Source organism: Pelodiscus sinensis, chromosome 2 (assembly GCF_049634645.1).
Source record: "Pelodiscus sinensis isolate JC-2024 chromosome 2, ASM4963464v1, whole genome shotgun sequence".
NCBI lineage: Eukaryota > Metazoa > Chordata > Testudines > Trionychidae > Pelodiscus > Pelodiscus sinensis.
The window spans coordinates 69,558,110-69,583,032 of record NC_134712.1 but is presented as its reverse complement, the minus strand read 5'-3'; the positions used below and the strand labels follow the sequence as shown (position 1 = coordinate 69,583,032).

Genomic DNA, 24,923 nt, shown 5'->3' with positions numbered 1-24,923 from the left:
TCTCTGCTGATGTCAATGGGTAGTTTTCTTTTGCTTTACACTCTGTCCTACTATCCTCCTTCCCATTTTAAGCGTGGAGGAGAACTATAAATTCAAGCAAAATTAGCATACACATTTTAGTATTTGATTACAATATACTCTTTATCCCCTTTCTGAGGTGCAAAGCACAGAGCTTGGCTGCTTGTGGTTACTAAAGACCCTAATATTCCTTAGGTAAACCTAGGTTGAATTCCAACTAACATGATTGTTATGCCTCCCTAAATTGTGCCTGCAATTTCAAGTGGAAAAATATTCTTTACTTTCTGCCCATAACTGCTGTGTTGTGTTTCTGTGTGCTGCTAAACAACTGTCGGGCTCCCTCCAAAGCTGGCTGATTTTCAGTGGTGTTGATGAATTAGCTCCTTGTTATCATATCTCTGTCAGGAGTGCCTCATGTATTCCTAATGCACCCGTCACTATGGTAACCCCAAACCAAATACACAGATTAAGGATAGCACAAATATTTTTCTTAAAGGGATCTCATTCTCCACCTCTCTGACTATTCTTTCTTTTTTTGGGAGGGTGGGGATGGGGTGAGGGAAGGTTGCAATTCCTTGTAATAATCTGTAAAGTGCTGCAGCAATGGGCATAGTATAAGAATGTAGGTGGAATGAAGGTGTGAGATCGTTATCAAGTATAAAATGTGTCTCTCTGACTTTCATGTATTTCTTCCAGATGACCAGAAGTCACATATAGTAATTCTTATCCCAGACATTCAACACTCATCACTTGCAGCATGACCAGGAAGCATTTATGTCAAATCTGAACAAATCTGTTGTAACTTTTCCATATTATCTCATTGCAGAGCCAGCAGTATATAGCAGCTGAAATGTAGCAGATCTATCCTCCTGTGTCCTGTTATGAGTTACAAAAAACCTGCACCACAGGAGGCAAGCACACAGTATTGTTACTTCATTTTCTATTTACAGTAAATATTTTTGATTTACTGAAGTAGATGCAGACCTGTCTGCAGTCATGACAATATGCACTCATAAAAATGCCACTACAGAGTGGTTGTACTTTGCTGATTTCTGGTAGTCTTTTCTCCCTCTTATTAAGTTTACCTCAGACTTGTTTGCTGGAGTAGAAATACATTTCAGGATTTAATGAGTCTCAATTCAATGTTCTTCTTTAATACAAAAAAGAAGAAAATAAATAATTAAATATAAATAAAAATATAAAATAAATATAAAAAACCAAGAGATGCTTTAGTTTTGATGGAGCATAATCCAGCTCTTATTTACTGTGTATTTAGAGGAACAAAGAATCTTATGAATTTGTGTTGTGGGATTAATTTGTTCAAGAACAAATTTTTTTCCACTCTTTTTATTTGTGCCACTCAAGTCATATTTAAAGAAGTGCTACTATAATTTTCCAATGTTTTAAAAAACAGAAAGCATTCCAATTCACATCAATGCCCATTTTAGGATTTTCACTTTGCCCAATTCTCAACATTGCACACGATTTGTGATTAAATATGTAGATAGCTGCTGGTAATGAATTTAAGTGAAATGCAGTTCAGTAGTTTATAATTTAATTAATTATAATTATACTGCTTTATACTTTTGGTGTTCTGGATACCACACTAGTGCTTGGGGATGTTTTGGTCAAAAGATGAATTCTGTAGCATGGACCTGTCTATGCTTATATCAGAAGCAACCTTTTTTTATGGACAATGCATACACAGTACAGAGAGTTCAGTGTATTGCTCCAAATGCTTCAGCATTCTGGGTTTTTTATTATATATTTATATGAGTTACGAAGACTTCTGAAGAACCTAACACATGTTCCGTTTACATTTTTTTAAAATTTCCTTTTTAAAGGATTCTTCTTCACTTGTACATTCACCGAGGAAAACCTAGAATTATTTCTGAGTCTCATTAACCTGCAACTAAATTCTTCTACTTCAAATGAATTCTTCACCAACTCTAGTTCAGTCAAGTTTTCAGTGACACAAACAAAACAGATCTATGTACTGCCATGACAAACCAAACCCACAACATAAATCAGCCAATCTCTGATGGACAGGTTGAGAACACCACCCTGGTGTATTTTTCCATCTCTACCCTTCTCTAAGCAAAGAGACTGGTGTGTACAGTGTCACGTAATTCTTGTTAGCACACCAACAATTCTTGGGGTTTTGGGAATGTGGTCCCTTCTTTCCTGTAAGAGATGTATGGAGAATACTGAAGAGGAGATGCTGCTGATAGAAGAAGAGCCTGATTTGATTCATTCTGTGGATCCTAGGAGGTGTTGCCGCAGTATACGAGATGGTTCAGCAAACTATAACTGCAGAAAGGAGGAGAGAGACTGTCAAGTACCTCATGAGAGTTTGGATTATTTACCATCACACAGTAGATCTTACAAGAAGTGGCTACAGGAGAAAACATACAGGTAACAATGTCTCAAATATGTGCTATTCTATTCCTCCTAGATCACAGGCAACTTGGTTTAACTCTGATTATCACCAAACTATGGGAACACAAATACATTGAAGTGTATAGATCTTTCTAGAGAGTAAATGTATTCAGTTGTGGGAAATGGGAGGGCAAACGGTCTCTTTACTAATTGTGCATGGTAGTTTCTGAGGGCATGTCTGCACTAGGAAATTATTCTGAAATAAGTAAAATCAACATCATAATTCCATAGTTAACAAAATGAAAATAGCATGTCCCCACTATGGGGAGACATTGAAATTAGTCAGAATTACTTCAAAATAGCATATCCACACTGGTTGGAGCCTGCCTCAGAAACACTCTGGGAAAGACACGAGGTGCATGGATAGTTCCTGTGTCTGCTTGGTCTGGCAAGCTGCGATGCATACTTTCGGGGCTCCTCTCTACCGCTGTGCTTCTCATGCTACTCCTCCACTGCCTCCCCCGTCGTGGGACACAAAACAGATGCAGTGTGCTCTGGTTGCCCTTGCGGATGCCACAGCACTCAAAGCATGGAGTTGGAGCTGCAGTGCTAGATTCACAGCCCTCTCACTGTGCTTCATAGTGCAGTACTTCCAAACTGCCCGCATGCTGCTCCAGCAGGATGAGGACCAGCCTGGACTGCAGTCCCTGATCACCCAGGTCCTGGTGTTCCTGCTACTGCACTCGCCCCTCAGTCCGCTGGACACCATGGAATGTTGCTTCTCATGGTAGGAGACCAGTTTGGACTGGTGGGACCACATCACCCTGCAGTGATGGGCCGAACTGCAGTGTCTCCAGAACTTCTGCATGTGGAAAGCCATCTCCCTTGAGTTCTGCAAGTGGCTTGCCCCTGCCCTCCAGGCACCAGCCCCGCAAGCCTCTGTCAAAGCTCACCATGCTGGACAGATACTGCTCCATTGGGAACCAGGTCAGCATGGGGAAATCCACAGTTGGGGCTGTGCTCCCTAACTGCAGGGGGGCCATATGCAGCATGTACAACCCCATCCTAGTCCCCGACCACTGTGCCTCAGACTACATAAACAGGAAGGGGGACTTCTTCATGGTGCTGCAGGCCCTCGTGGATCACAAGGGATGATTCACTGACATCAAGATCAGCTGATTGGAAGATGCACACTGCCCACATCTTCCAGAGCTCCTGCCTGTTCCCAGAGATGCATGCCAGCACTTTTTTCCTCAACCGCACCATCAGAGTTGAGGAGGTAGACATGCCCATTGTGATCCTGGATGATGCAGCCTACCCCTTACTCCCCTGGCTCATGAAGCCCTAAACAGGCAGCCTGCACCCCACTAAGGAGCACTTCAGGTTGAGAAGGTGCTGCATGGTGGTGGAGTGTGTGGTTGGCCATTTAAAGGGGAAGTTCAGGAGTCTCCTCACCTGTCTGGACCTCCATGAGTGCAACATCCTCTTTGGGGTGGCAGCCTGCTGTGTGCTCCACACCTTGTGTGAGAGCAAGGGGGAAATTTTTCTGCCAGGGTCGGGAGCAGAGGGTGAACAGCTGACCAGGGCATCCAAGGAGCTAGACACAAGCACAATACAGAGAGCACATCAAGGGGTTGTGCTCATCACGGAAGCCTTGCAGGAAAGTTTCATCCAAGGCCAGCTGTGAGACTCTCTCCCCACCCTGTGCCTCTCCACGGGGGGCTCCTGCAATCCCCTCTGTGTGCCTTTTCATTCCCCATTCCTCCCTTCTCTTGCCCTCCCCTGCAGAGCAAATAATAAAGCCTTCTTTTGTGAAAAAGGAGGACTGTTTATTGGTAGGGATGGAAACAGGGGAGGGACTGAGGAAAGAAGCTGGAATGGGGGAGGGGGAAAGAAGCAGGAGGAGAGCTCAGGGATGGGGCTGGGACTGGTGCCTGCCTCTGGTTGGTCAGGAGGTTTTGTCTGCCTGAGAGGTCCCACTACCATGTGTTCTGGAGCCCCGGCAGCTTCTAGGGTTAGGGGGGCTAGGAGGAGAAGCCACGGGGAGGAGAGGGCAGGGAAGTGGCTGCTGGCTCGCTCTATGCATGAGGCCATGTATTCCATCACTGAGGTGAGGGAGGAGCATATAGCCTTGTGCTGGTGTGCCAGCTGGTCCTAGGCAACCTTCCTCTGCCCCTGGTTATGAGCCTGCTCCCAGTGCTCCTCCTTGAGCCTGCAGATAAGGGACTGCAGGTAGACCATCTGTGCCTGCATCAGGTCCTCATGGGTTCTCTTCTGCCTGCAGATCCTGCAGAGATGAGTAGATGGCGCGGGAGGTGGTGGATGCACCAAGCTCACAGCTGGCCCAGCTGTGAAGAAAAGTTACAAGGACAGTCATCCCAGACACTGGGTATGAAGCCTAGCCTTATTAATCTTGGAGCCGACACTGAAGGTCACAGTTCAGACAATGGCTTTGAGAAAGGCTATCTATTGCTTAGACAGTGGGCACTTTCCTGCAGGGGCACACAAAAACTATTTCAGAATAGCATTTTTCTATTTCAAAATAGCACGTCCACACTGAGTGGACCCTGAACCAAAGTTAAGGCTGGCCGGAACCAGTGCCAACAGGGCATCAGGTTAGGACTTAGTGTGCGGGGCTACTGTCTGAGGCTAACTGAGCTCCGTGATTAAAGGGACCCTACCCCCACCCTGGACAGACAGTTCTCAGGGTTCCCCACTGGCTTGTCTACCTCGATGAGGGAGAGCAAAGCAGTCCTGTCTTGGAGTGCCCTGAGTGCCCACACTCGGGACACCACAGCACTCGGCCACATGGAGTCAGAGCTGCCTCTGGGCACGGCGGTATGTCTCATTGGGTCGTTGCCATCAGCCCGGCTGCACTTGCTGCAGGCTGCCATCCAGGCAGTCCAGAGGGGGGCTGTCAGGATTCAGTAGGCCCTGAGGGAGAGTGTCCACCCCGAAAAGCCCTCAGAGCCTCCCCAGTCTTCCCCACCAGAGGCTTGTGCCCCATTCTTCCCTCACATCTTTCCACTTACCCCTCTCTAGCCTCCCTTCCTGATGTCAAATAAAAGACATGTATGTTCAAAAATAGATACTGGGTTTATTGAACAAAACTGAGGGGGGGAGGATGAACCTCTGGGGAGACTGGGAAAAGGAGGTGGGAGAGGGGAAGAGACAGGGTGGAAGAGGGGAGGGGGAAACCTGGGAGGAGAAAGCTGGAAGGGGGAAGCAAGGGGAAGAAGGGGGAGGGGAAGCTCAGGGTTGAGGGTCTCGCTGGACCAACCTGACTTTCATGCTAACCTGCTTCTGGGTTTGCATGTGGCCTGTGGTGGCCAAGCTGGCAGATATCCTGCCATAGACGGCCGCATTCCTCTGTCTAGTGCGGAGATCATGGATGTTGGGGGCATCCCTCCCAAACCTGAATAAGGTCCATGATCTCCACTCTGGACCAGGATGGCGCCCGCCTTCTTAGGCTCCTGCGAGCTGGCAGACTGATCCTGGGGAGTGGCGGAGGACTGGTTTGCTGGCTCATGTTTTGGGGCCACTGGGTCAGGGCCCCTGGTGGTCACTGCTGGCTCTGGGCTGGCAGGCTTGGAGCTGGCACAGGCACTGTGGCCAGGGTCTACCCCTTTAATGTCTCCGGGGCTGGAGGAGAGGAGAGTAAGCTTTCCTGGCTGTGCCCAGAGTGGGCATCTGGGTTCCCTGGGAAGGGCTGGAGGCCCCGTATTTCGAATTAAGTGTCTACACAGCACTTAATTCGAAATAGCTATTTCGAATTTGGCATTACTCCTCGTAGAATGAGGCTTACCAAATTTGAAATAAGGGCTCCACTATTTCGAATTTATTTCAAAATTGTGGTTTGTCTGTGTAGACGCTATTAAAGTTAATTCAAAATAACTGCTGTTATTTTGAATTAACTTTGTAGTGCAGACATACCCAAAGTCCTTTCCCTGGAAGAACTTATACCCTTTGATTCTGAGAAATTGACTGAGCATGCCAATAGTATAACTTTTTGTTCAGTTTTACAATTTGGAAGGAAAAGGTTATGTTAAAGACTTTGCAAGGGATTTGTGGATATTCTCCTCATGGGAAATTTCTTGCAAATATCTGACCTTGTTGTATTCTAAAGCCAAAAATGTTCTTTCAAAATGTTTTATGAGCCTAAGAAATAAGTCATATCTGACGGGTGATTAGTAGAAAATGACACATCACACTAACCAAGAATTATTTGTACAGCCCCAGAGGTGTACATTTTATTTTAAGAATATATAAACTAGAGGCAAAGGCATAAGTTTATATCATTTATGCTCTGTGTCAATGCATCAACTAAAATTGGGAAACGCAGTGCAACTTTTGAAGCTATTATGATAGAGATAAAGCCACTGCTGCTATTCAAAATATAATGCTACTTAGTACCTTTCTATGGCACTTTACTTCTTCTGAGTGCCAAAGTTATGCTCAGACGAGTATATGACAGATTGTTGAATAATATGTGCCTTATTAGCCCTGAACTAACTAATCTGTATGATTTCAGCAAACATTCTTTAGTCCATGGCACTGCCTGGGTCCACTTGAAGGGTGATTATAGTGCCACCAGATTCCTATGGCTTTGTTTATGTCAGATATTAGAGCATTTTCCCACTAAGTTATTGGTAAAATCTTGCCCAGGGTGGTAGAATCCGAAAGGTGGTTTTGGCATGTGATGCCTATTAGGTGATTATTCTGAAATGAGTTCTTGATCTTAGATCAGTTTATGGGTATCCCACTGTGAAAATCTTCACTACAGCTGATGTTTAGTGGAAGTCCCTAGTCTCTCAGCAGAGACCAAATGCTGCATGGATGTGAGGAGACTAACTGGGGGAGCCCCTTCATGTCAGGGATGGGGCAGAGTGAGGGTATGAGCAATGCCCAGCTGTAGCATGGCCACGAACAGTCGTAAACTTCAGTTTCCAGGATTGAGAGTCTGGTGCCTCCATGAACTCTGAATTCTCTAGAGATGAGGAAAAACACCTTATAATATTTGGTGCACTGATAAAGAAATACGACTTCTTGGCTCTTAAGTTAAAAAGTTTTGACATCCCTCTGTGTGTTTCTGTCTATGTTGTATTGTATCTTTAACTAACATTATCTAACTCCTTAGCCAAATGGAACTGATTCCCAAAGAAAGCTGGCTCTTAGTGAGTATTTGTAAGTTCCTGTTTAACATACCAGGCTTATGTATTTTGGTTTCTCTTGCAGTCACAGATAATAATCAAAACAACAAACAATGAGTCATACCTGTTTGCTAGAGGCAATTTGACAAACCACCTAAAATTGCTGCAAAGGACTAATGTTACTTTTCCACCTTTAGAACTGACTGGGATCGATGGCTATTGATGGGCCTAATTGGAATAGGAGTAGGAATGCTGGGATTCCTGACACATCAGATAATTGACTATCTCATCAAACTGAAATGGGAACTGGTGGAAAATTACCTCCAGGTGAGCATAAGAAAAATAAACTGGCCTCTCTTTTTACTTTGTTGTGAGTGGTAGTAAAACTTCACAAACAGGACATTTTTACCCAGCCACTCTACTGGCATCTTCTGCTCCTAATGTTTATATCTCCCCTGCAGACAATGAAGCATCTGCTACTCATTGGGAAACACAATAGCTGACATTCAGTACATGATAAGCAGTTGGCTTAGCAAGGCTTCTGCACATAGAGGCAACTATTTGGTAAATACAATCATATCAAACTCTACTGGTCTGATCTGAAAAGAGAATGAAGCCAGATGTAATTTTCTAGAAAGCTGTTGCCATCAATCACTGTCTCAAAAGACTGGCTGCCCAAGCCCAACCCCTTTCTGGAGCACAGAGACAGACTTTTCCCTCTTCCCTCCCTTTCTCAAGGGCTTAGCGCTTAAACACATACACAAGTTATATTGACTCTGTTGCTTAAGTTCTGTCCTGATTTGGGGCTTTCCGGAAATACTAAAATACCCTTTGCTATATTGTATGGGCATTGGCAAATTGGTTTGGAATGCTAAAAGCCAATGTGAATCTTTGCCCTTATCTAAACATATCTAAAATTCACCCCCATATTTTTGAAAAGTCTACATTACTTGCTTCTCTTTCCCTTGGTTTTCATTTCTGTATGCTGTAAATTGCAGGACTTGCTATAGTAGGTTATATAAGAAGATGGGCAAAGGAACAGAAATATGCAGTAGTTGTCAGCACATAGGGTGCAAGTAAGAAGAAAAGTATAGGGATTGACCACAACATCATTTTTCTGAGGCTTGGGTGGATGATGCACTGTCTGTGAACTCAGACAAAAACCAGTCTGTGTATCTCTGAATATATATCATTATATATAATGTTGGCAGTGTTTAGAGGTAGTACACATACTTGTAGTCTATACCATTGCTGATACTAATAAATAATCTGTAAAATTGGCAGAGCGGCAACTTCCACATGACCTGGATTTGCATACTTGGGTTGGGACTGGCCATGGTTGTTGTATCTTCAGGGTTAGTGGTGGTAAGTATGTCTCTTTTTCAACTACTGTACAACTTACTGTAAAATATCAGCAGAGTTCTGAGAGATGGAGGCTTAATTCTAGGACAGGAGTGTGAGAACATATGCACTGTGAAGTACTTACTAAGAAACAGGATGAGGCTCCTTTTTGTTGTTGCAGTGCCTGCTAAGTGTGACTGTAGTTAAGCCTTCTCAGCATTTCTCCGTGGTTTCTGTTTTACTGGCTATATAGGGAGTCCTGGGATTGATATCCAGTCTGAGATCCAAATTCAGGCCCTGTGAGCACATGCAATTCCAGTGGAAGTCTCAGGCAAATTAAATGGTGGTATAAATGGTTGTATAAGTTAATACTTTATATGTACATTGGTCATAAAATGGATATAAGGGGCAAATTGGCCTAACTGGCACAGAGTTGGGGCCTGATCCTAATATACCCATGTAGAATGACTTCACATGGGGTTTGGATCAGAGCTCTGTGTAAAATAAGTATAACTTACATTTCCAGCTCTCCTTTGAGGTGCCAGCTCCCCAACCAGATAGTAAAGTCAGCACAGAAAGCCTTTTTCTCTCTCACTGGGTTCAGTTAGGGTATGTCTACACTACCCCGCTAGTTCGAACTAGCGGGGGTAATGTAGTCATCCGCAGTTGCAAATGAAGCCCGGAATTTGAATTTCCCGGGCTTCATTTGCATGAAGCCGGCCGGCGCCATTTTTAAATGCCGGCTAGTTCGAACCCCGTGCCGCGCGGCTACACGCGGCACAGAGTAGCTAGTTCGGATTAGGCTTCTAATGGAACGAGGAGTACAGCTAGTTCGGATTAGGAAGCCTAATCCGAACTAGCTACTCCGTGCCGCGTGTAGCCGCGCGGCACGGGGTTCGAACTAGCCGGCATTTAAAAATGGCGCCGGCCGGCTTCATGCAAATGAAGCCCGGGAAATTCAAATCCCGGGCTTCATTTGCAACTGCGGATGACTACATTACCCCCGCTAGTTCAAACTAGTGGGGTAGTGTAGACATACCCTTAGAGACTAATGAAATAAATAAATAAATAAATAACATGAGCTTTAATGGGTACAATCCACTTTTTCAGCTGAGTGAAGCAAAAAGGAGAAAACCTCCAAATTAAAAGCAGAAAAAGAAGGGAGGGGGGAGAAGTGCTCCTCTGCCATGTATATTGGCCAAACTAGATGCTCTCTATGACAAAGGAGAAATGGACGCAAATCAGATGTTTGAAATGGTAGCACACAGAAACCTAGGGGGACAGGGACAATAACTTTTTAACCTGCCTGGGCACTCATTAATATATTTAAAAGCAGCCATTCTTGTACAAAGTAATTTTAGGAACCTACTACAGAGAGAGACTGGGGAACTGGCCTTCATATGCAAATTTGACACTAACTAAGGGATTGAACAAAGGCTTGAACTGGATGGGCCATTATGTTCAACACCCAAATGACATCAAATGCTAAGTATGGAACACTTACAGCCCATTCTATTAGCCTCTTTTAACATGGGCGCTATAATTGATCTTTTTTCCCCTCCCCCTTTCCCTTCTTTTCTGCTTTAAAGGGGGTTTTTGCCTTTTTGCTCCACTCCTTGGAAGAAGTGGGTTGTGCCCTCGAAAGCTCATGATCATAGAATACGAGAAGTGGAAGGGATCTTGAGAGGTCATCAAGTCCAGCCCCCTGCCCTCACAGCAGGACCAAGCACCATCTAGATCATCCTTGATAAATGTCTACCTAATCTGCTCTTAAATATCTCCAGTGATGCAGATTCCACAACCTCCCTTGGCAATTTATTCTGGTGTTTCACCATCCTCCTAGTGAAATAGTTTTTCCTAATGTCCAGCCTAAACCTCCCTTGCTGCAATTTAAGCCCATTGCTTCTTGTCCTATCATCAGAGGTCAAGGAGAACAATTTTTCTCCCTTCTTCTTGTAACACCCTTTTTAGATACTTGAAAACCGCTATCATGCCCCCTCAATTTTCTCTTCTCTAAACTAACCAAAGCCAATTCTTTGTCTTCCCACATAGCTCATGTTTTCTAGACCTTTAATAATTTTTGTTGCTCTTCTCTGGACATTCTCCAATTTCTCCACATCTTTCTTGAAATGTGGTGCCCAGAACTGGACACAGTACTCCAACTGAGGCCTAATCAGTGCAGTGCAGAGCTGAAGAATGACTCCTCATGTCTTGCTCACAACACTTCTGTTAATGCATCCCAGAATTATGTTTGCTTTTTTTGCAACAGTGTCACACTGTTGACTCATATTTACCTTGTGGTTCACTATCCCCCCTAGATTCTTTTCTGCAATACTCCTTCCTAGACAGTCGCTTCCCATTCTGTATGTGTGGAACCGATGGTTCCTTCCTAAGTAAAGTACTTTATATTTGTCTTTATTAAACTTAATCCTGTTTACTTCAGACCATTTCTCTAGTTTGTCCAGATCATTTTGAATGATGACCCTATCCTCCAAAGTACTTGCAACCCCTCCCAGCTTGGTATCATCTGCAAACTTAATAAGTGTACACTCTATGCCAATATCTAAATCGTTGATGAAGTTATTGAACTGAACAGGTCCCCAAACAGACCCCTGCAGAATCCCACTTGTTACGCCCTTTCAGCATGATTGTGAACCAATAATCATTCCTCTCTGAGAACAGTTATCCAGCCAGTTATGCCCCCACCTTATAGTAGCCCCATCTAGGTTGTATTTCCCTAGTTTATTGATACTTCATAGTTTATGATATATATTTGTTAGTCTCTAAGGTGCTACAGAACCACTCATTTTTTTAAGTTACGGACTAACATGGCTACCCCTCTGAGACTTTGGGTTCTGTTTAGACACAAGAAGGCAGTCAGTTACTTAATGGGAGAAAAAGAGAAAAATAAACATTTCAATGAGCTCTCCAAAAAGATAAGGGAAAGGTATAGGTGTGATATATGTATCTATTTACTTAATACAGAAGTCTTGAGGAATGTAGGAGGGGGAACTGAAAGAATGGATGACCTGATAAAACAAAATACTGCAATTTCAGTGAGAAGCTATAAGCTGTTAGTAAATAGAGCAATGTGCACTGCGATTATTAGCTGCAGGTGGACCTGAATTCATGCATCTGGAAAACATCTTTGATTCTTTCTCTTTGCAGTTCTTTTGTCCAGAAGGTGCACCATATGGGCTTCCAGAAGTCATTGGATTTCTCAATGGTGCTTCTATTCGACACATTTTTAATATCAAGACTTTTTTGGGGACGTTTGTTTCCTGTCTTCTGGCTGTGGCTTCTGGGCTCTTCTGTGGACCAGAAGGCCCTATGATTCACTTGGGGTAAGGAACACCATGCAGGAGTTTAAACTATCAGGGTCTGATTGTCCATTGCTTTACATCTTGTATAATCATTTACATCAGTAAAACACTCATATCAGAATTGTTCTCTCACCCACTTGATGGCATTTTATACCCACTTTGCAATACCTTTTTGACTGACTTATTATTTTATTTCTGACTCTTTCCCTCCCGCTTTTTATGCAAAGTAGTTATCCTTGATGTTTGCTCTCCTCTTCTCCGTTGAACCCCGTTCCTCTGTACTTTAATTTTACTGGTAGCTGGGTGCAGCAGCTCTCAAGGATGACTCAGGCTTTCAAAAATAAGAGAGCAACATTTAGTCAGAGGAGACCACAACAATTTCAGACAGTGATTACCAAGGCCTAGCTCTTCTTTTTAGCTTTCTTTTGTTTGCTTTACTTTCAGACTTTTGTCTCCAGGGGCTCAGTGGCTGCAGATGTGATTGCTCCACCTCCCGGGTTTAGTTTTTTTAATAGTGATGCATGATCCAAAAAATGTAATCAAATTTCCGTACAGAAAGTCAGAAGAGTATTCATTTAGTGCCTTAAAATAGTGGCATGAAGAGCTAATTTTATTCAATTTATTTAAAAAAATCCAATGTATATTATATGTCAACACACCAAATTTTGTTTAAAAGAGTCTTACAAAATTGTACAAAGAATATAAATGTTTTCTTGATTTTTACAAACATTTCAATGAAAACTGTTCTCTTGGATTTTACTGCATCCCTGAAGTATTGCCAGAGACATGGTATAGCGAATGAAATTTACATACAGCCTCCACCGGGAATGGGACTGAAGTGATCTCATTAGTGATTACACTTGAAATGGATGAATGAAATAGATTTTAATTAAGGCTAAGATTCTGTCATGGAGGTTATGGAAGTCAGGGAATCTGTGACTTCCAGAGACCTCTGTGGCATTTTTTACTTCAGTCCCAGGACAGGGTTGCTAGAAGTGTCATTTGGCAGGGACTCTGCAGGTCCCAGATCCCAGACACTGCAGGTAGCAGTGACACTGCAGCACTGAACCAACATGGGAGATGCACCCTCCCCTTGTAGCTTCCAGGCACCACTGATGGTACGATAGGTGTATCCCAGCAGGTTGCCAGCTATTGAGTGAAAATGAGTGAGTGAGTGATGGGGGGGATGGATGGAATGAGCAGGGCAGGACATAGGAGGAGGGGTGGGGCTCAGAGTGTTTGGTTTTATTTGGTCATAAAGGCCACTTCAGCAGCCAGCTGGTGGCTTGTGTGAAATTTTAGTGATTGCCTCTCATTTTTACTAAATATAATTGTAACAGAATCTTAGCCTTCACTATAATCCATTGGCGTATTCAGTGATGCGGGACCATGTGGGTCCTGGGATATTAGAGAGACAAGGTTGATGAGAGAGTCTCTTGTAGTGAACCAACTTCTGTTAGTGGAAAAGACAAGCTTACAAGCCACCCAGAGCTCTTCTTCATTAATACTTACCCTGTAGGAGTCTGCCTGATTCAAAAGCTTGTCCCACTCAAGGAGTTCTCTCTCTCCCCCCCCCCCCCCCTCTCTCTCTCCCTCTCTCTCTCTCTCTCTCATCTATCATGTCAGTAATAGGGATCTAAAGGCCTGTTTAATTAGTTAACTGGTTAAATGTTACGTTTAACTGGTTAACTAATTAAACATGGGTGGGTGAGTGGGGCATTCCAGCAGCCTGGCCATGGCAGGTGGGATATGGGGGGAGTCACTCCAGCCCAGCTGCTTCTAACCCTGCACTGGGGGGGACTAGCAGCCTTGCGTGGGGCCAGAAGTGGCAGCAGGGTGGTGGAGTGGAGGGAAGGGTTGCCAGCTCCCAGCCCATTCAGGCTTGCAGGTTGGGAGTCAGCAGCCTTGTACAGGGTGAAAGAGGTGGTGGGGGTGAGACTGAAGGTTTGCTTCCGGCCCTATGCAAGACTGCCGACTCCCAGCCCATGAGCCTGTGTGGGCTGGAAGCTGGTAGCCTTCCCCGTCCCCTGCTGCTCTTGGCTAATGATTGTTACCCAGTAAGCATCACCCTTTACCTGTTCATATCCCTAGTCTATACTCTTAGGCATATGTTAACATGCAGCTTATCAATGAAGCCTTTGGAATCTTTCTTCATGTGTACATGTTGTGAGGGCCCTCTTAATCTCTGAATTATTAACTTGGAACCCTTTAGTAGCCCCCTCGCTTGTGTCAACAGAACTTTGCATATTGAAAAGCAAATGTGTTCTACTATTTGTGTTGAATTCAGTTAGCTTTGCTATTGGAAGATCTGGCTCTTTTCTCTTGAACTTTGGTTGAAATGTGAATAGCATATTAAAAATAACACTAACTATTGCATCATTATTTTAGGGCAATAATAGGGTGCGGCCTGACCCAGTTCACGTCACATGCCCTCAGAATTCGATTGCCCTTCTTCAACAGGCTTTGGAGTTCAGCTGATAAGTATGTAACAGATAAAATGTAATTGATAAAAAAGTATTCTGAAACACAGTTGCTAATGGTTGACTTGCAAATTACATATATCAAGGGGTTAATCAAAAAGCTGGGAACAAAGAGTTGGAGTAAATGAGTTAGGAAGATTCTAGTCATGTCTGATATTTGTGCACTTAGAAAGAAAATACATCCCTGAGTTTGGGGATATGAGTGACAGTGGGAGATATTCCTGGCCCTCTCCATCAGAAAGTAATCTTTTTTCCCCTCTGTGATTTCCACAGCTGAGCTGTTCTGGGCTCTGGCAAACACAGAGCCATAATTAAAACAACTTGTGAAAAATAGGTATATTGAATGCTTATGAAAACAGTGTGTGAAACACATGGGGGGTAATTCTCTTTTTCTTTGTACCTTGTGTTGTCATTCACATCTCTGCAGACTGTAAAACCCTAGGCTTTTGAATTAAGATTTGTCTAAAACGATGTAGAATCGATATACTTATATATTGAGTTAATTTTTCCCCCTGGCTCTCCTGAGAAGTCCACAGTTTCAATTCAATCTATACAATGTGCATAGGAGACACAGGCTTGTTTCCCCCTCTCGCCCCCCAACTGTTAAATGATACAGACTGTTCATACTTTCTTTACTCCAAATCTTCTTTGCTAATGAACATCTCTGGGCTGGATCCTGAAAGCCTACTTTTGTAAATATCCCACTGAAGTCAAAGGGATTACTCACATGAGAAAGGATTACTTGCATGAGTAAGGATTTGCAGGGTCAGACCTTGTCTTTTGGATCTTGCTCTCATTAGCTCGCAAAAGTACACCAATAAAAGGCCCATATTATACTTTTTTTGAGTTTCATGACAAGGGGAAGCAGGAAAAAACCTCTCATTTGCAAAAAGAAAAGCCCATTGTGAACTGTGTGTGGTGGCTCAAAGGATAATCATACAGTATGGTTCATACGATATGTGATATATTTTGTCTTTAACTTTTGTCTTCGGTTAGTGAAATAACTCTGAGAGATGCCTATTAAAACAAACTGTTACTGATGGAAGAAAATTAGTGATTGCTGTAAGAGGAGCTGGAAAAATTTTGCTTTTGTTTTGTAATAATACCATGTAAGATAATTAGAGAACAGTTGACTTACAGAGGCAGGAAAACTCACGGGAGAAACATGTCATCCAGAAATCCTGTTTATACAGAAAGGACTAACTGTTAACAGCAAGCTCAGATTAACTTCTCCGCCTGGTTGTTGTGTTTTTAGGATGTGTGATGAGTCTTAGAGCCTGTATCAGCTACTTGGACTTGTAAGGCTTGGGTTGTGAGGCAGACATTGGGAATCTGGTTTATTTTTGGAGCAACAAATAGGTTTAGTACCTTCTCAGAAGTCTTTTAGAATAATGTTAATTGCAATACAGATGAAACAACAGTTTAGTAAGTAATCAAGCATCATGTAACCCTTATTCTACTAATTGATATGTCTGAGGCAGGGGTGGGCAATCATTTTTGAGGGGTGCCACTCCAAGAGTTTGGTAAGTGGTCAAGTGCCGCACTTTTCTATGAAGAGGGTGCAGGGTCTGGGATGGAGGTTGGGTGTAGAAGGGTGGCTCAGGGAGAGAACTGAGGGGGTATAAGTGCAGAGAGGATTCCTGCCGGGGGGAGAGGGGTAGGTTGGCATTTACCTAGGCAACTGCTGGCCATTAGGACCCTCAGGCAGGCACCCTGTCTACCTCAGTCCCAGGCTGCTCAAAGCTACTGCCTGCTCCATGTGCCTCTCTGCGCCACAAAGCGGGTGGGGTGGAGTGGGAGGGGTTTGTGTGCTGCTCCTGTCCCCAGTACAATCTCTCAGCTCCCATTGGCCAGTCACTCGCTTTGAGTGGCTTGGAGCTGCTCTCTGCCTAAGGGTCCTGACAGGGCAGGTCATGGGCCAGATTCAAAGGGTTGACAGGCCAGATCTTCCCCATCCGTGGTATGAGGTCTAAACAGCATTGAAAAAATTCTGTGTCACAGAGTCTCAGAGCCTCTATCAGCTGCTTGGGCTTGTAAGGCTTGTGTTGTGAGGCTGTGCACACATTGGAGCCTGGACTCTCATACCTCCCCCCTACCTCTTGCAAGGTTTCAGTGCCCAGGTTCTAGCCCCAGCCCCAGTGTCTATTCTATGATATTTAGCGCTGCAACCTGACTTCCACAAGCTTGAGCCAGCTGAACTGGGTCAGCTATGGCCATGTTACTCTAAAGAAAAAAAAAACTACATTAAAAAAGTCACATTTCCAAAGTCAAGCAATCAAAAATTAGGAAACGTCAGACTTATAGTTGCCTGCATAGCCTCAATTCAGTCCTCTTGGCCATGTGCATTTTGATATGGTCTTTATGCTATGATCAAATGCTATTTTTTCCACCATATCTCTGCATCAATCAGTACATTGGATGGATAATGCTCACTGAGGGCTTGTCTCTCTGTGTGGTGGAGTGACTGTGAAGTGATTGATCCACTGGCCATCAATTTATCATGTCTGCTTAGATGCGATAAATGGATCTCCGAGCACTCTCCCGTCGACTCTGGAACTCGACCTGGATGAGAAGAGTTGCCAGAGTTGACGGGAGAGCAGCCCTCGCCGACTTTACTGCACAGAAGACACTCGGGTAAGTATGTCGACTCCAGCTACAGTACATAGATTAGATCGCCAATGGGGGTTAGTGTTTGTGTGGCCCTAGGCATGCTGTTCAAACCTTGCTCTGAAGACCGACTTATTTATTTCCTTGATTGGCTTTTCTATGGCTCCTAAACTATAATATCTAAGTGCTTTACAAACAATAAATGATTTTATCTTTGTAAAACCCCTATGAGGGGAGGTGGTGACATTATCCCTAATTTATACAGCAAGATTAAAAGATTTTAAGGTCAGAAGGGACCATTAAGTGATCTAGTTTGATCTCCCATATCTGGCTATTAAATTTCAGCTAGTTTGCCTGATGCTAAGCTTAAAGCATACTGTATAGTGTAATTATAGCAATAATAGGTTGTTATACTCCAAGTGGCCCAGACACTGGAGGGAGATGAGGGCACATGGTTTCATAGACATTTGCTAACAGCAGTGGAATGGTACGACTAAGGAATTATAGATTTTATATCAGGCACTATTGTGGTTACAGACCTTTCTGACCTTTCCCTCTGCAATTCTAACCCCTTTGTGCCCTGATCCCCACTAGTTGGGCCTAGTCTCCCCTCCATGACCTACTCTTCCTACTTGCCCACATGCAGTTCAGGCCACTTCCTCGTCCTTCTCTTCACTACATGGAGAGCACAACAGAGACACTCATTTTCAGCTCCTGTGCCTGCATCACTGCAGGCCCTGGCAGTATAAAGGAGCAATTGAGGGAAAATCTTGCTCTGTTCCTCTGGTCTCAAACTGGAGCATGCTCATTGCAGACAGAATGTTCAGAGAATGTACCTGTTAAGTTCTAACAAATCTCTACTGAGCATGTGCAAACTGGGATTTTCAGAAGCCCATAGCTTGACTAAATGTGGGTGGATTTTCACAGCATTGGCAAAAGGAACATCCCCGATAACCAGTTGATACTCCACCCCATCCCGCTCATTGCTAAATTTCAAGTCCCTGCTTCAACACACAGAGGCAGTAGAGCTTCACAGTTCAAGAGTTGGAAAGAATTTTTATCATCATTGGAAAAAACAATGTATTTGTATTTAATCTCATTCTGAGAAACTGATGAACCAGAACATTTCAGGTTGACCACACCCAACATGGAAAATTGCAATCCCTAAGTTTAGCAGAGTTACAAGCAAATGAAAAGAGTGTCTTTTAATAGAAAATGTAGAGCAAACTTAAGTATAGGTGTTGCTACCTATGATGCAGACAGTGCACTGAGGAATCAAGAAATTGGCCAGCATACAAACCCTCTAAGAGTTCCTAATGCAATGCACTGTGGGAGAGAAGTTGAAAAAGGTAATATGTTATTAAGCACATAGAAAAATTGTCAGTTAACCAATTAGCACATCTACTGCCCACTCCCCAGCCCCCCTAAAGTCTCAGAATATGGTCCACTCCTCATAGTGCTATGAACATATGGATACACAGCAAACAGTTCTGTGAGTTATGCTTATCTTTAGGCTCACTCATCCCCTCTTTTGGCAGCTTAGTTTGACAAGGACCTTTGTATGCTTGGCAGTGAATTGAAATAGAGTTCACTATTCCTATGCCACCAAACAGCTACTAGTTATTATCGTTGTTGTGGATCAGGTTTGAATTCAGAACCTAGAGGTGAAAAGCTCTGTATCTCCAAAACAATGCGCTGGCCCATCCAGTTCCCCAGTTTTCAGCTTTTTAAAATCTATTACTTTGTTGAGATTTGAAAACATCTAAATCTTAAAGAATGCCGTACCTCACTGTTTTCTGATGAATTATTTTTCTTTGTGTTGTAGGAGGAATTTTATTGCAGCTGGTGCAGGAGCAGGAATAGCCTCGGTATTCCGGGCTCCAGTGGGCGGACTCTTGTTCACACTGGAAGAGGTGGCTTCTTTTTGGGACATCAGATTGGCATGGCAAACTTTCTTCTGCTGCTTGATGGCTGCTTTCACTACAGATTTACTCTCTTCATCTCTTTCTGGATTTGTTTATAGAGGTCACTTTGGGTTTTTCAAAGCAGAGGAAAGAATTTTATTTTGGGTATGTACCAAATGGATTATTCTTGAATAAAAGTATATTCAAAGGTTTATAATTTATATGGCAAATACCCTTATTTCTTTGGGCCTGAGATGGAATCTGGGTAAAGATAATCTGTGGCATTAATCCTGTTTTCAGTCTGATGTGAAGGATATTGAGAAATTAGTCCATGAAAATTAAAAATAGCATATGGACTGCTTTTAAGTTGCTGGGGCTCTAACAGCAATTGACATTGATAGGGGATCTTTTCTCCTACTCTGCAGTACTCTATACCAGCTAATAACAAAAGCCTCACAGCACGCATCAAATTTCTACTACTGGCAACATTCATCATTTCTGATGAAGCATTTTGTGACACACCCTTAGACTTGGTAAGAACACATCTAGTTAAGACAAAGTGCTCATTAACAAATAGTAACTAACATGAAGTAAATACCAGAGAAGCTGAGGCAGTTTGTAGTTGTAATTGAATTAACAATTCAAAGTAAACTCAAGGCTCCACCTTAATGCTGGAGCTAGCCAGTGAAGTATCCAAAGTGAGAGAGATTAACACTTCGGGAGGGACCAGCTCAGCCAAAAGATGCAATACATTTAAAGCCGCACTTCTCCATTGTCACCTTATTTGAGGGGCAAAGTTCCTTCCCTATGCAGCTACACCTGCAGGTAAAAAGAGGGGAGATGTCCAATTTCCAACTTACCTTGATGTGAGTCTGGCCCATTCAGTTAAACTTTTTCTCAGGGCTATCTTCAGTATGCAATCTTTTTTTTTCTTAAGCAACTTCTTCAAATTCCTCCAACCTGTCCAACACAGTTTTGATCAACCATTAGTAAGAGCAAAGTCGGCTAGGCTGTTGAATTTTGATATCTGCATGGGTAGAAGCTTAGACAAGTTTGTCTCTAGTTATTTTTAACTGTTACAATTTTTGCTGAGCTGGTGCTAGTGAAACAATGCCAAGGGCAAACTTGTTGATTTGTGCTTGTGGTTTCTCTTTAATGGCTCAGTATCGGAGTGGGAACTGTATTCTTGGTAATTAATAGAAAATACTTAGCTCTTAATATAACAGAACAATTATTTCCAAAGCTCTTTTCCTTCCCTGTGGGGATCCCTGCATTGAGCTGAGGTTATTAGGTGGCTAACAGCTTGCAGTGTTTTTGTCTGGGATTTTCAAAGGTGCCTGGAGGGTTAGCTGCCCAATTTCCACTGAACTGCGAACTAGGCATATAGTTCCTTTTATTAGGCGCCTTTGAAAATCCCAGCCCCAGCTGTTACCAGAGAACAAATGAGGTGTCCTGGGATATGCAAGAAACATATCAGAGAAATGTAAGATACTGAGGGCAAAGGTATCTTTTTCTGTAAAACATTAATATCCATCATTCTCAACCTGCTGGGGCCAAAATCCGTGAAGTTTTTTAAAAATTGGATGACACTCAAAACACAAGAGACATTGGAAAAAGAGCAGTGTTTAGGAAACAATAGGTAGTTTGACACTTGGCTCATTTAAGTCTTGAATAGCTTCATGGGAAATTCTCTCTTTGTTTCTGTTTACTAGTATGTTTTATTTTGTTGCCTGTAAATGGATACAAATACAAAGAAAAATAAGTAATACTTGGAAGCCAGAAATATTTATTTACATACTGAAAGATATTGCTGAGCATGCCAGATGCACTCCAAACATTTTGATCAAACTTCCCTCCACAAATTTTGTTTCATCTCAGGAAGAATATACAATCACAGACATGAAACTCTGACTCGTTTACCAATAGCAGCATGTATAAAATAGCCATAGGAAAACAGCTGTCAATTTTTGCTCAAGCATTGTTGTGGGGTTGGGTCTGTATTTGCAAAGTGCTGAATGAATGCCCTTGTATTTGTTCCTATTGACTTCAAGCAGCATTAACAGCACTCAAAACACCATAGCACTGTAGGATGTTGGCTAGTTTTGAGATCCACTGGACAAGCTGTGGGGGAGTTTGCACAGAACAATCTGGTTTGCAAGATTCCTGTCTCTAGCCAGTGCTTAGCAATATATCTTCTTCATCACGAGTACCAACATTTGTTCCCACTCCTGAAGAAGACAGATTATTTGCAAATCCTGTTTGTTTCTTAGGGGTGGATGTAAAATCCCCTAACAGGACAATAATGTAATATTTTTTCCTAACCCTAAATTAATGGTTGGCTAATGTCCTGAAGTCTGAGGGTTTTGATATACCTTATAAATTTTTATTCTGTCCAGTATAGCACTGGATATTCTTATTCACATAAAAGTACTACCCTATTCTGAACTATACTAAAATTTAATAATATTTTTAACAGCTATCTCCTTCATAGGTTAATTGCAAATTGCATTAGTACCAAGTCATATGCTTCTTTCTGTACCACCATATGGATGGAGGGAAGCAATTGCATACTATCCATGCAAATTCAGGCATGGGAGGATAGAGCGCTGGGAAAACCAGAAATATTCTCTTTCACTCAATTTAACTACAAGGAAATCTGCACTACTTCCCCACTGTTATGTGTTCATAGCACCTTGTTTGTGTGGGGACTTCTCAGAATTTCACTGTCAGGAAGATGCTCCTGAAAGTCAGCTTACATTTTCCCTTTCTTGATTTCTTCCTGCTACTCTGTTTTTTTCATGTATCACTCTAACTCTCTTTGATCTGTGAGCAGTCTAAAATACTTGTAGATTATTAGCTTGTCTAAACCTATAATAATATTACCCAACTGTTACATAATGCTTTTCATCTGAAGCTTGTAAAGCATTTTATAATGGAGATAAGTATCATTCTTATTTTATAGATGCGGAAATTTAGGCAGAGAGAGATGAAATAACTTGCCCAGGGTCACACAACAGGTCAGAGCTGGGACTAAAACCTAGCTTTCTCAAGTCCCAGCCCCTTGGTGCATTCCTCAGAAGTAGACTTCACTGGCTCCAGATCATTTTTCATTGCTTTTCTCTAATTCACTCCAGTTTGTCTCTGTCTTTCTGGTAATATAGTGTCCAGAACCGAGGCAGTGTTCTTGGCTGTGTAGCTAGGATTCATTACTTGCATGTGCTGACTCTGCATGTTCTGTGCAAACTTATACTGGGCATTTATGCTTCCATATGACATTAAAGGCTCACATCTAACTTACAATGCTCTGGTACCCCTTATCTCTACAGGATTTTATTAACTCAGCATGCTTGCTTAGTTACAAACCTCCTTTTGCATTTCTGGTAACATTTTTTTTAGATATCTCCTGTCGCTAAGTTGTTCCTCATGAAATCACAATAAGTACTTCCTGTTTTTTGAATTCTTTCACAGAAGTCCGATAGTCTCCTGTGATTTAGTTAGGACCTTTTATACAATTTCTCAGTCTTCTTTCACTGTGACCCATTTTAGTACCGCTGCCTTGTGAGGGTACTCTCCACATATGTGAATATTAGTCCATTTTTTAAATTCCTTGAATGTGAAATATTTGTACTGTGGTGTTCTGTGAATTCAATACCCTGCTCAAATTAATTATCCTGAAGTGCAGAGGAAAATGTCTTATGCTCTCATTATGCATTGGAAAAGCATATAAATATACGCTTCAGTTATGAAAACAAACTGAAGGTTGACCCAATACAGAAAGAGAACACCTCTGTGTAACAAAAACACACAAGAGGGTAAAATATGAGAATGAATGACTGCTGTTTTTTAGTACAGGTATTTGCAAGCTCATATTAGTACATTGTCAGAAAAAGGTAGTGGATACTGGCTCTTTCCATCTTCTTTTAGGGCACATCTACACAGCCGGACTGAAGCTGAAATAAGCTATGCAACTTGAGCTATATCAATCACGTAGCATAAGATGAAATAGCTTATTTTGGCTTTTGGTGCTGTCTACATAGCAGGAAGTCCAAGGAAGAGCACTCTTCCTCCAACTTCCCTTACTCCTCGTACAGGGTTACAGGAGTCGGAGTAAGAAGGCCTCTAGCTTGACATTATTTTGACATTATGTTGAGATAACTGCTTGTAGTGTAGATGTGGACTATGTTATTTCCGAATAACGTCAGTTATTCTGAAATAATGCCGCTGTATAGACATGGCCTCAGTGTCCCCAGAGTTAAAATTATATAGTATTACCACCATCATGACTTCTGTTGCAGTTCTATAGGTTTATGCTGCCCAGATGGTACAGATAACCAGAAATATTTTCACTTCAGTGAGTTTGGGGCTCTAGGGAAATTTCACTTCTTTCATGTTTGTGGCATTTACCCACACAGTTTATAGAGAATAAAGTCTGAATTGAAAGCTTGTGGGTTATGTTTCTCAAGAAAAATATTTATTTTCTTCAGTTTCAGTCTACCCAGGGTCATGTTACAAGAGGAATTTATTACATAGCAGCTCCCTGTGATTTTTGCAGAGCTCAAGATTTTTAGGCAGTTTGACTTTATTTATTGTTATTTGGACCACTAGGCTTTTTACAAGGGTGAAGCTCATTGGGGCAGGTGACGGATGTGTCTTGGGGGCTGGTCTCCAATTACAGCTCTGACTGTCACAGGAACTAAGAGCCACCAACACACCTTGCCATTTTTTGTTCCAAATGCAAGGCCGACTTGCTTGCCTTTGCTAATGCATACATAGCATACATGTATGCATAGCATACAAATGTTAAAAAAACAGTTCTCATACAATTTGTCCCGGGGGAAAAGGGAGGCAAAAAGAAAGAACCACAGATGTCTGATGTTAGTCACAAAACCTGATGCAGTTGTGGAAGGCACTCAGATTCTACAGTGCTGAGAATGGGGTGAGAAACTGAACAGAATAGAATTCTTGATATTCCAGGTATATCAACTGTGTTTTCTTTTTAGACTGGCTAGTTAAACACTTAGGTCCATTTAGACAGATCTTTGGTATAAAGGGGATGATTTTGTTGTAGCAATTGGTGAAAATAATACCAGGGCTATAGATCACTGCCAGAGAGCATTGTTAAAGCCCTGACAGTACTCTGTGTGTGTGCCAATATCTGGAAAAGATTTTTGTCATAGTTACAGAGTTAGCTGCACTTTTGCCCACTCCATGGTCTTTCTGAGGCTTCTCCCCTTCATCTTTTTGGAGTTGGAATCTCATAATTCTCCCACTCTTTACCCTTGTCCTAAGGCTACAGTATCCTCTGTAGCAACAGAGAGTACTCAGGGTCAGCGCTTGCAAGTCTTCCTCTAGGGGCTGTGACCAGAGGTTAATAGAATGACCCTGCAGCTTTTTTAAAACTAAGTATTGTTTAATCTTAACAGTAGGAACGAAACGCAAGAGAAAGGGGGATTTAAAACAGTTAAGTGTATTTCCCCTGGAAGATAAGGAAGGTCTGAAGGCTTCAAACCCCCTTTGCAGCCCCTAATCCTCTCTTCTATTGAGTCACCATTTAACTGTTTTTCTGTCCATTCCCAGTCTTGGCAAAACAGCAACTTTGGGTTGGAGCAAAGGAAGTAGCATCTACATAGCTTAATAGCCCAGTACTGATTCTTAATGATCCTTCTCATGTTTGTGAGGAGGTTACTGATCTAGTTGTGTTGCCTTCCTCCTGGTTTGCTA

At 42.5% G+C, this 24,923-nt stretch overlaps 1 protein-coding gene and 1 long non-coding RNA gene across 4 annotated transcripts in view; one reads left to right on the top strand and one right to left on the bottom strand.

Moving 5' to 3' along the window:
* Positions 1 to 1,291: 1,291 nt before the first annotated feature.
* Positions 1,292 to 24,923, top strand: part of LOC102462787 (chloride channel protein C-like) — a 111,887-nt gene continuing 88,255 nt past the window's right edge. Inside the window, exons 1-6 of the mRNA XM_075920717.1 lie at positions 1,292 to 2,433; positions 7,745 to 7,874; positions 8,832 to 8,912; positions 12,057 to 12,232; positions 14,600 to 14,692; positions 19,124 to 19,367. Of these exons, the coding sequence (XP_075776832.1) occupies positions 2,060 to 2,433; positions 7,745 to 7,874; positions 8,832 to 8,912; positions 12,057 to 12,232; positions 14,600 to 14,692; positions 19,124 to 19,367 (1,098 nt within the window). The 5' untranslated portion in view covers positions 1,292 to 2,059. The remainder of the gene's footprint in view (positions 2,434 to 7,744; positions 7,875 to 8,831; positions 8,913 to 12,056; positions 12,233 to 14,599; positions 14,693 to 19,123; positions 19,368 to 24,923) is intronic.
* Positions 2,199 to 20,369, bottom strand: LOC142827076 (uncharacterized). Of its 3 annotated transcripts, none has more exons than XR_012901471.1 (3): positions 20,063 to 20,369; positions 19,084 to 19,327; positions 2,199 to 2,328 (listed from the first exon to the last, which is right to left on the bottom strand). It is a non-coding gene; the product is annotated as an uncharacterized LOC142827076 (long non-coding RNA). The 3 variants fall into 3 exon arrangements; XR_012901470.1 differs by lacking the exon at positions 2,199 to 2,328 and adding an exon at positions 12,410 to 12,542 and having other exon boundaries at positions 20,063 to 20,368; XR_012901469.1 differs by lacking the exon at positions 2,199 to 2,328 and adding an exon at positions 18,435 to 18,624 and having other exon boundaries at positions 20,063 to 20,367.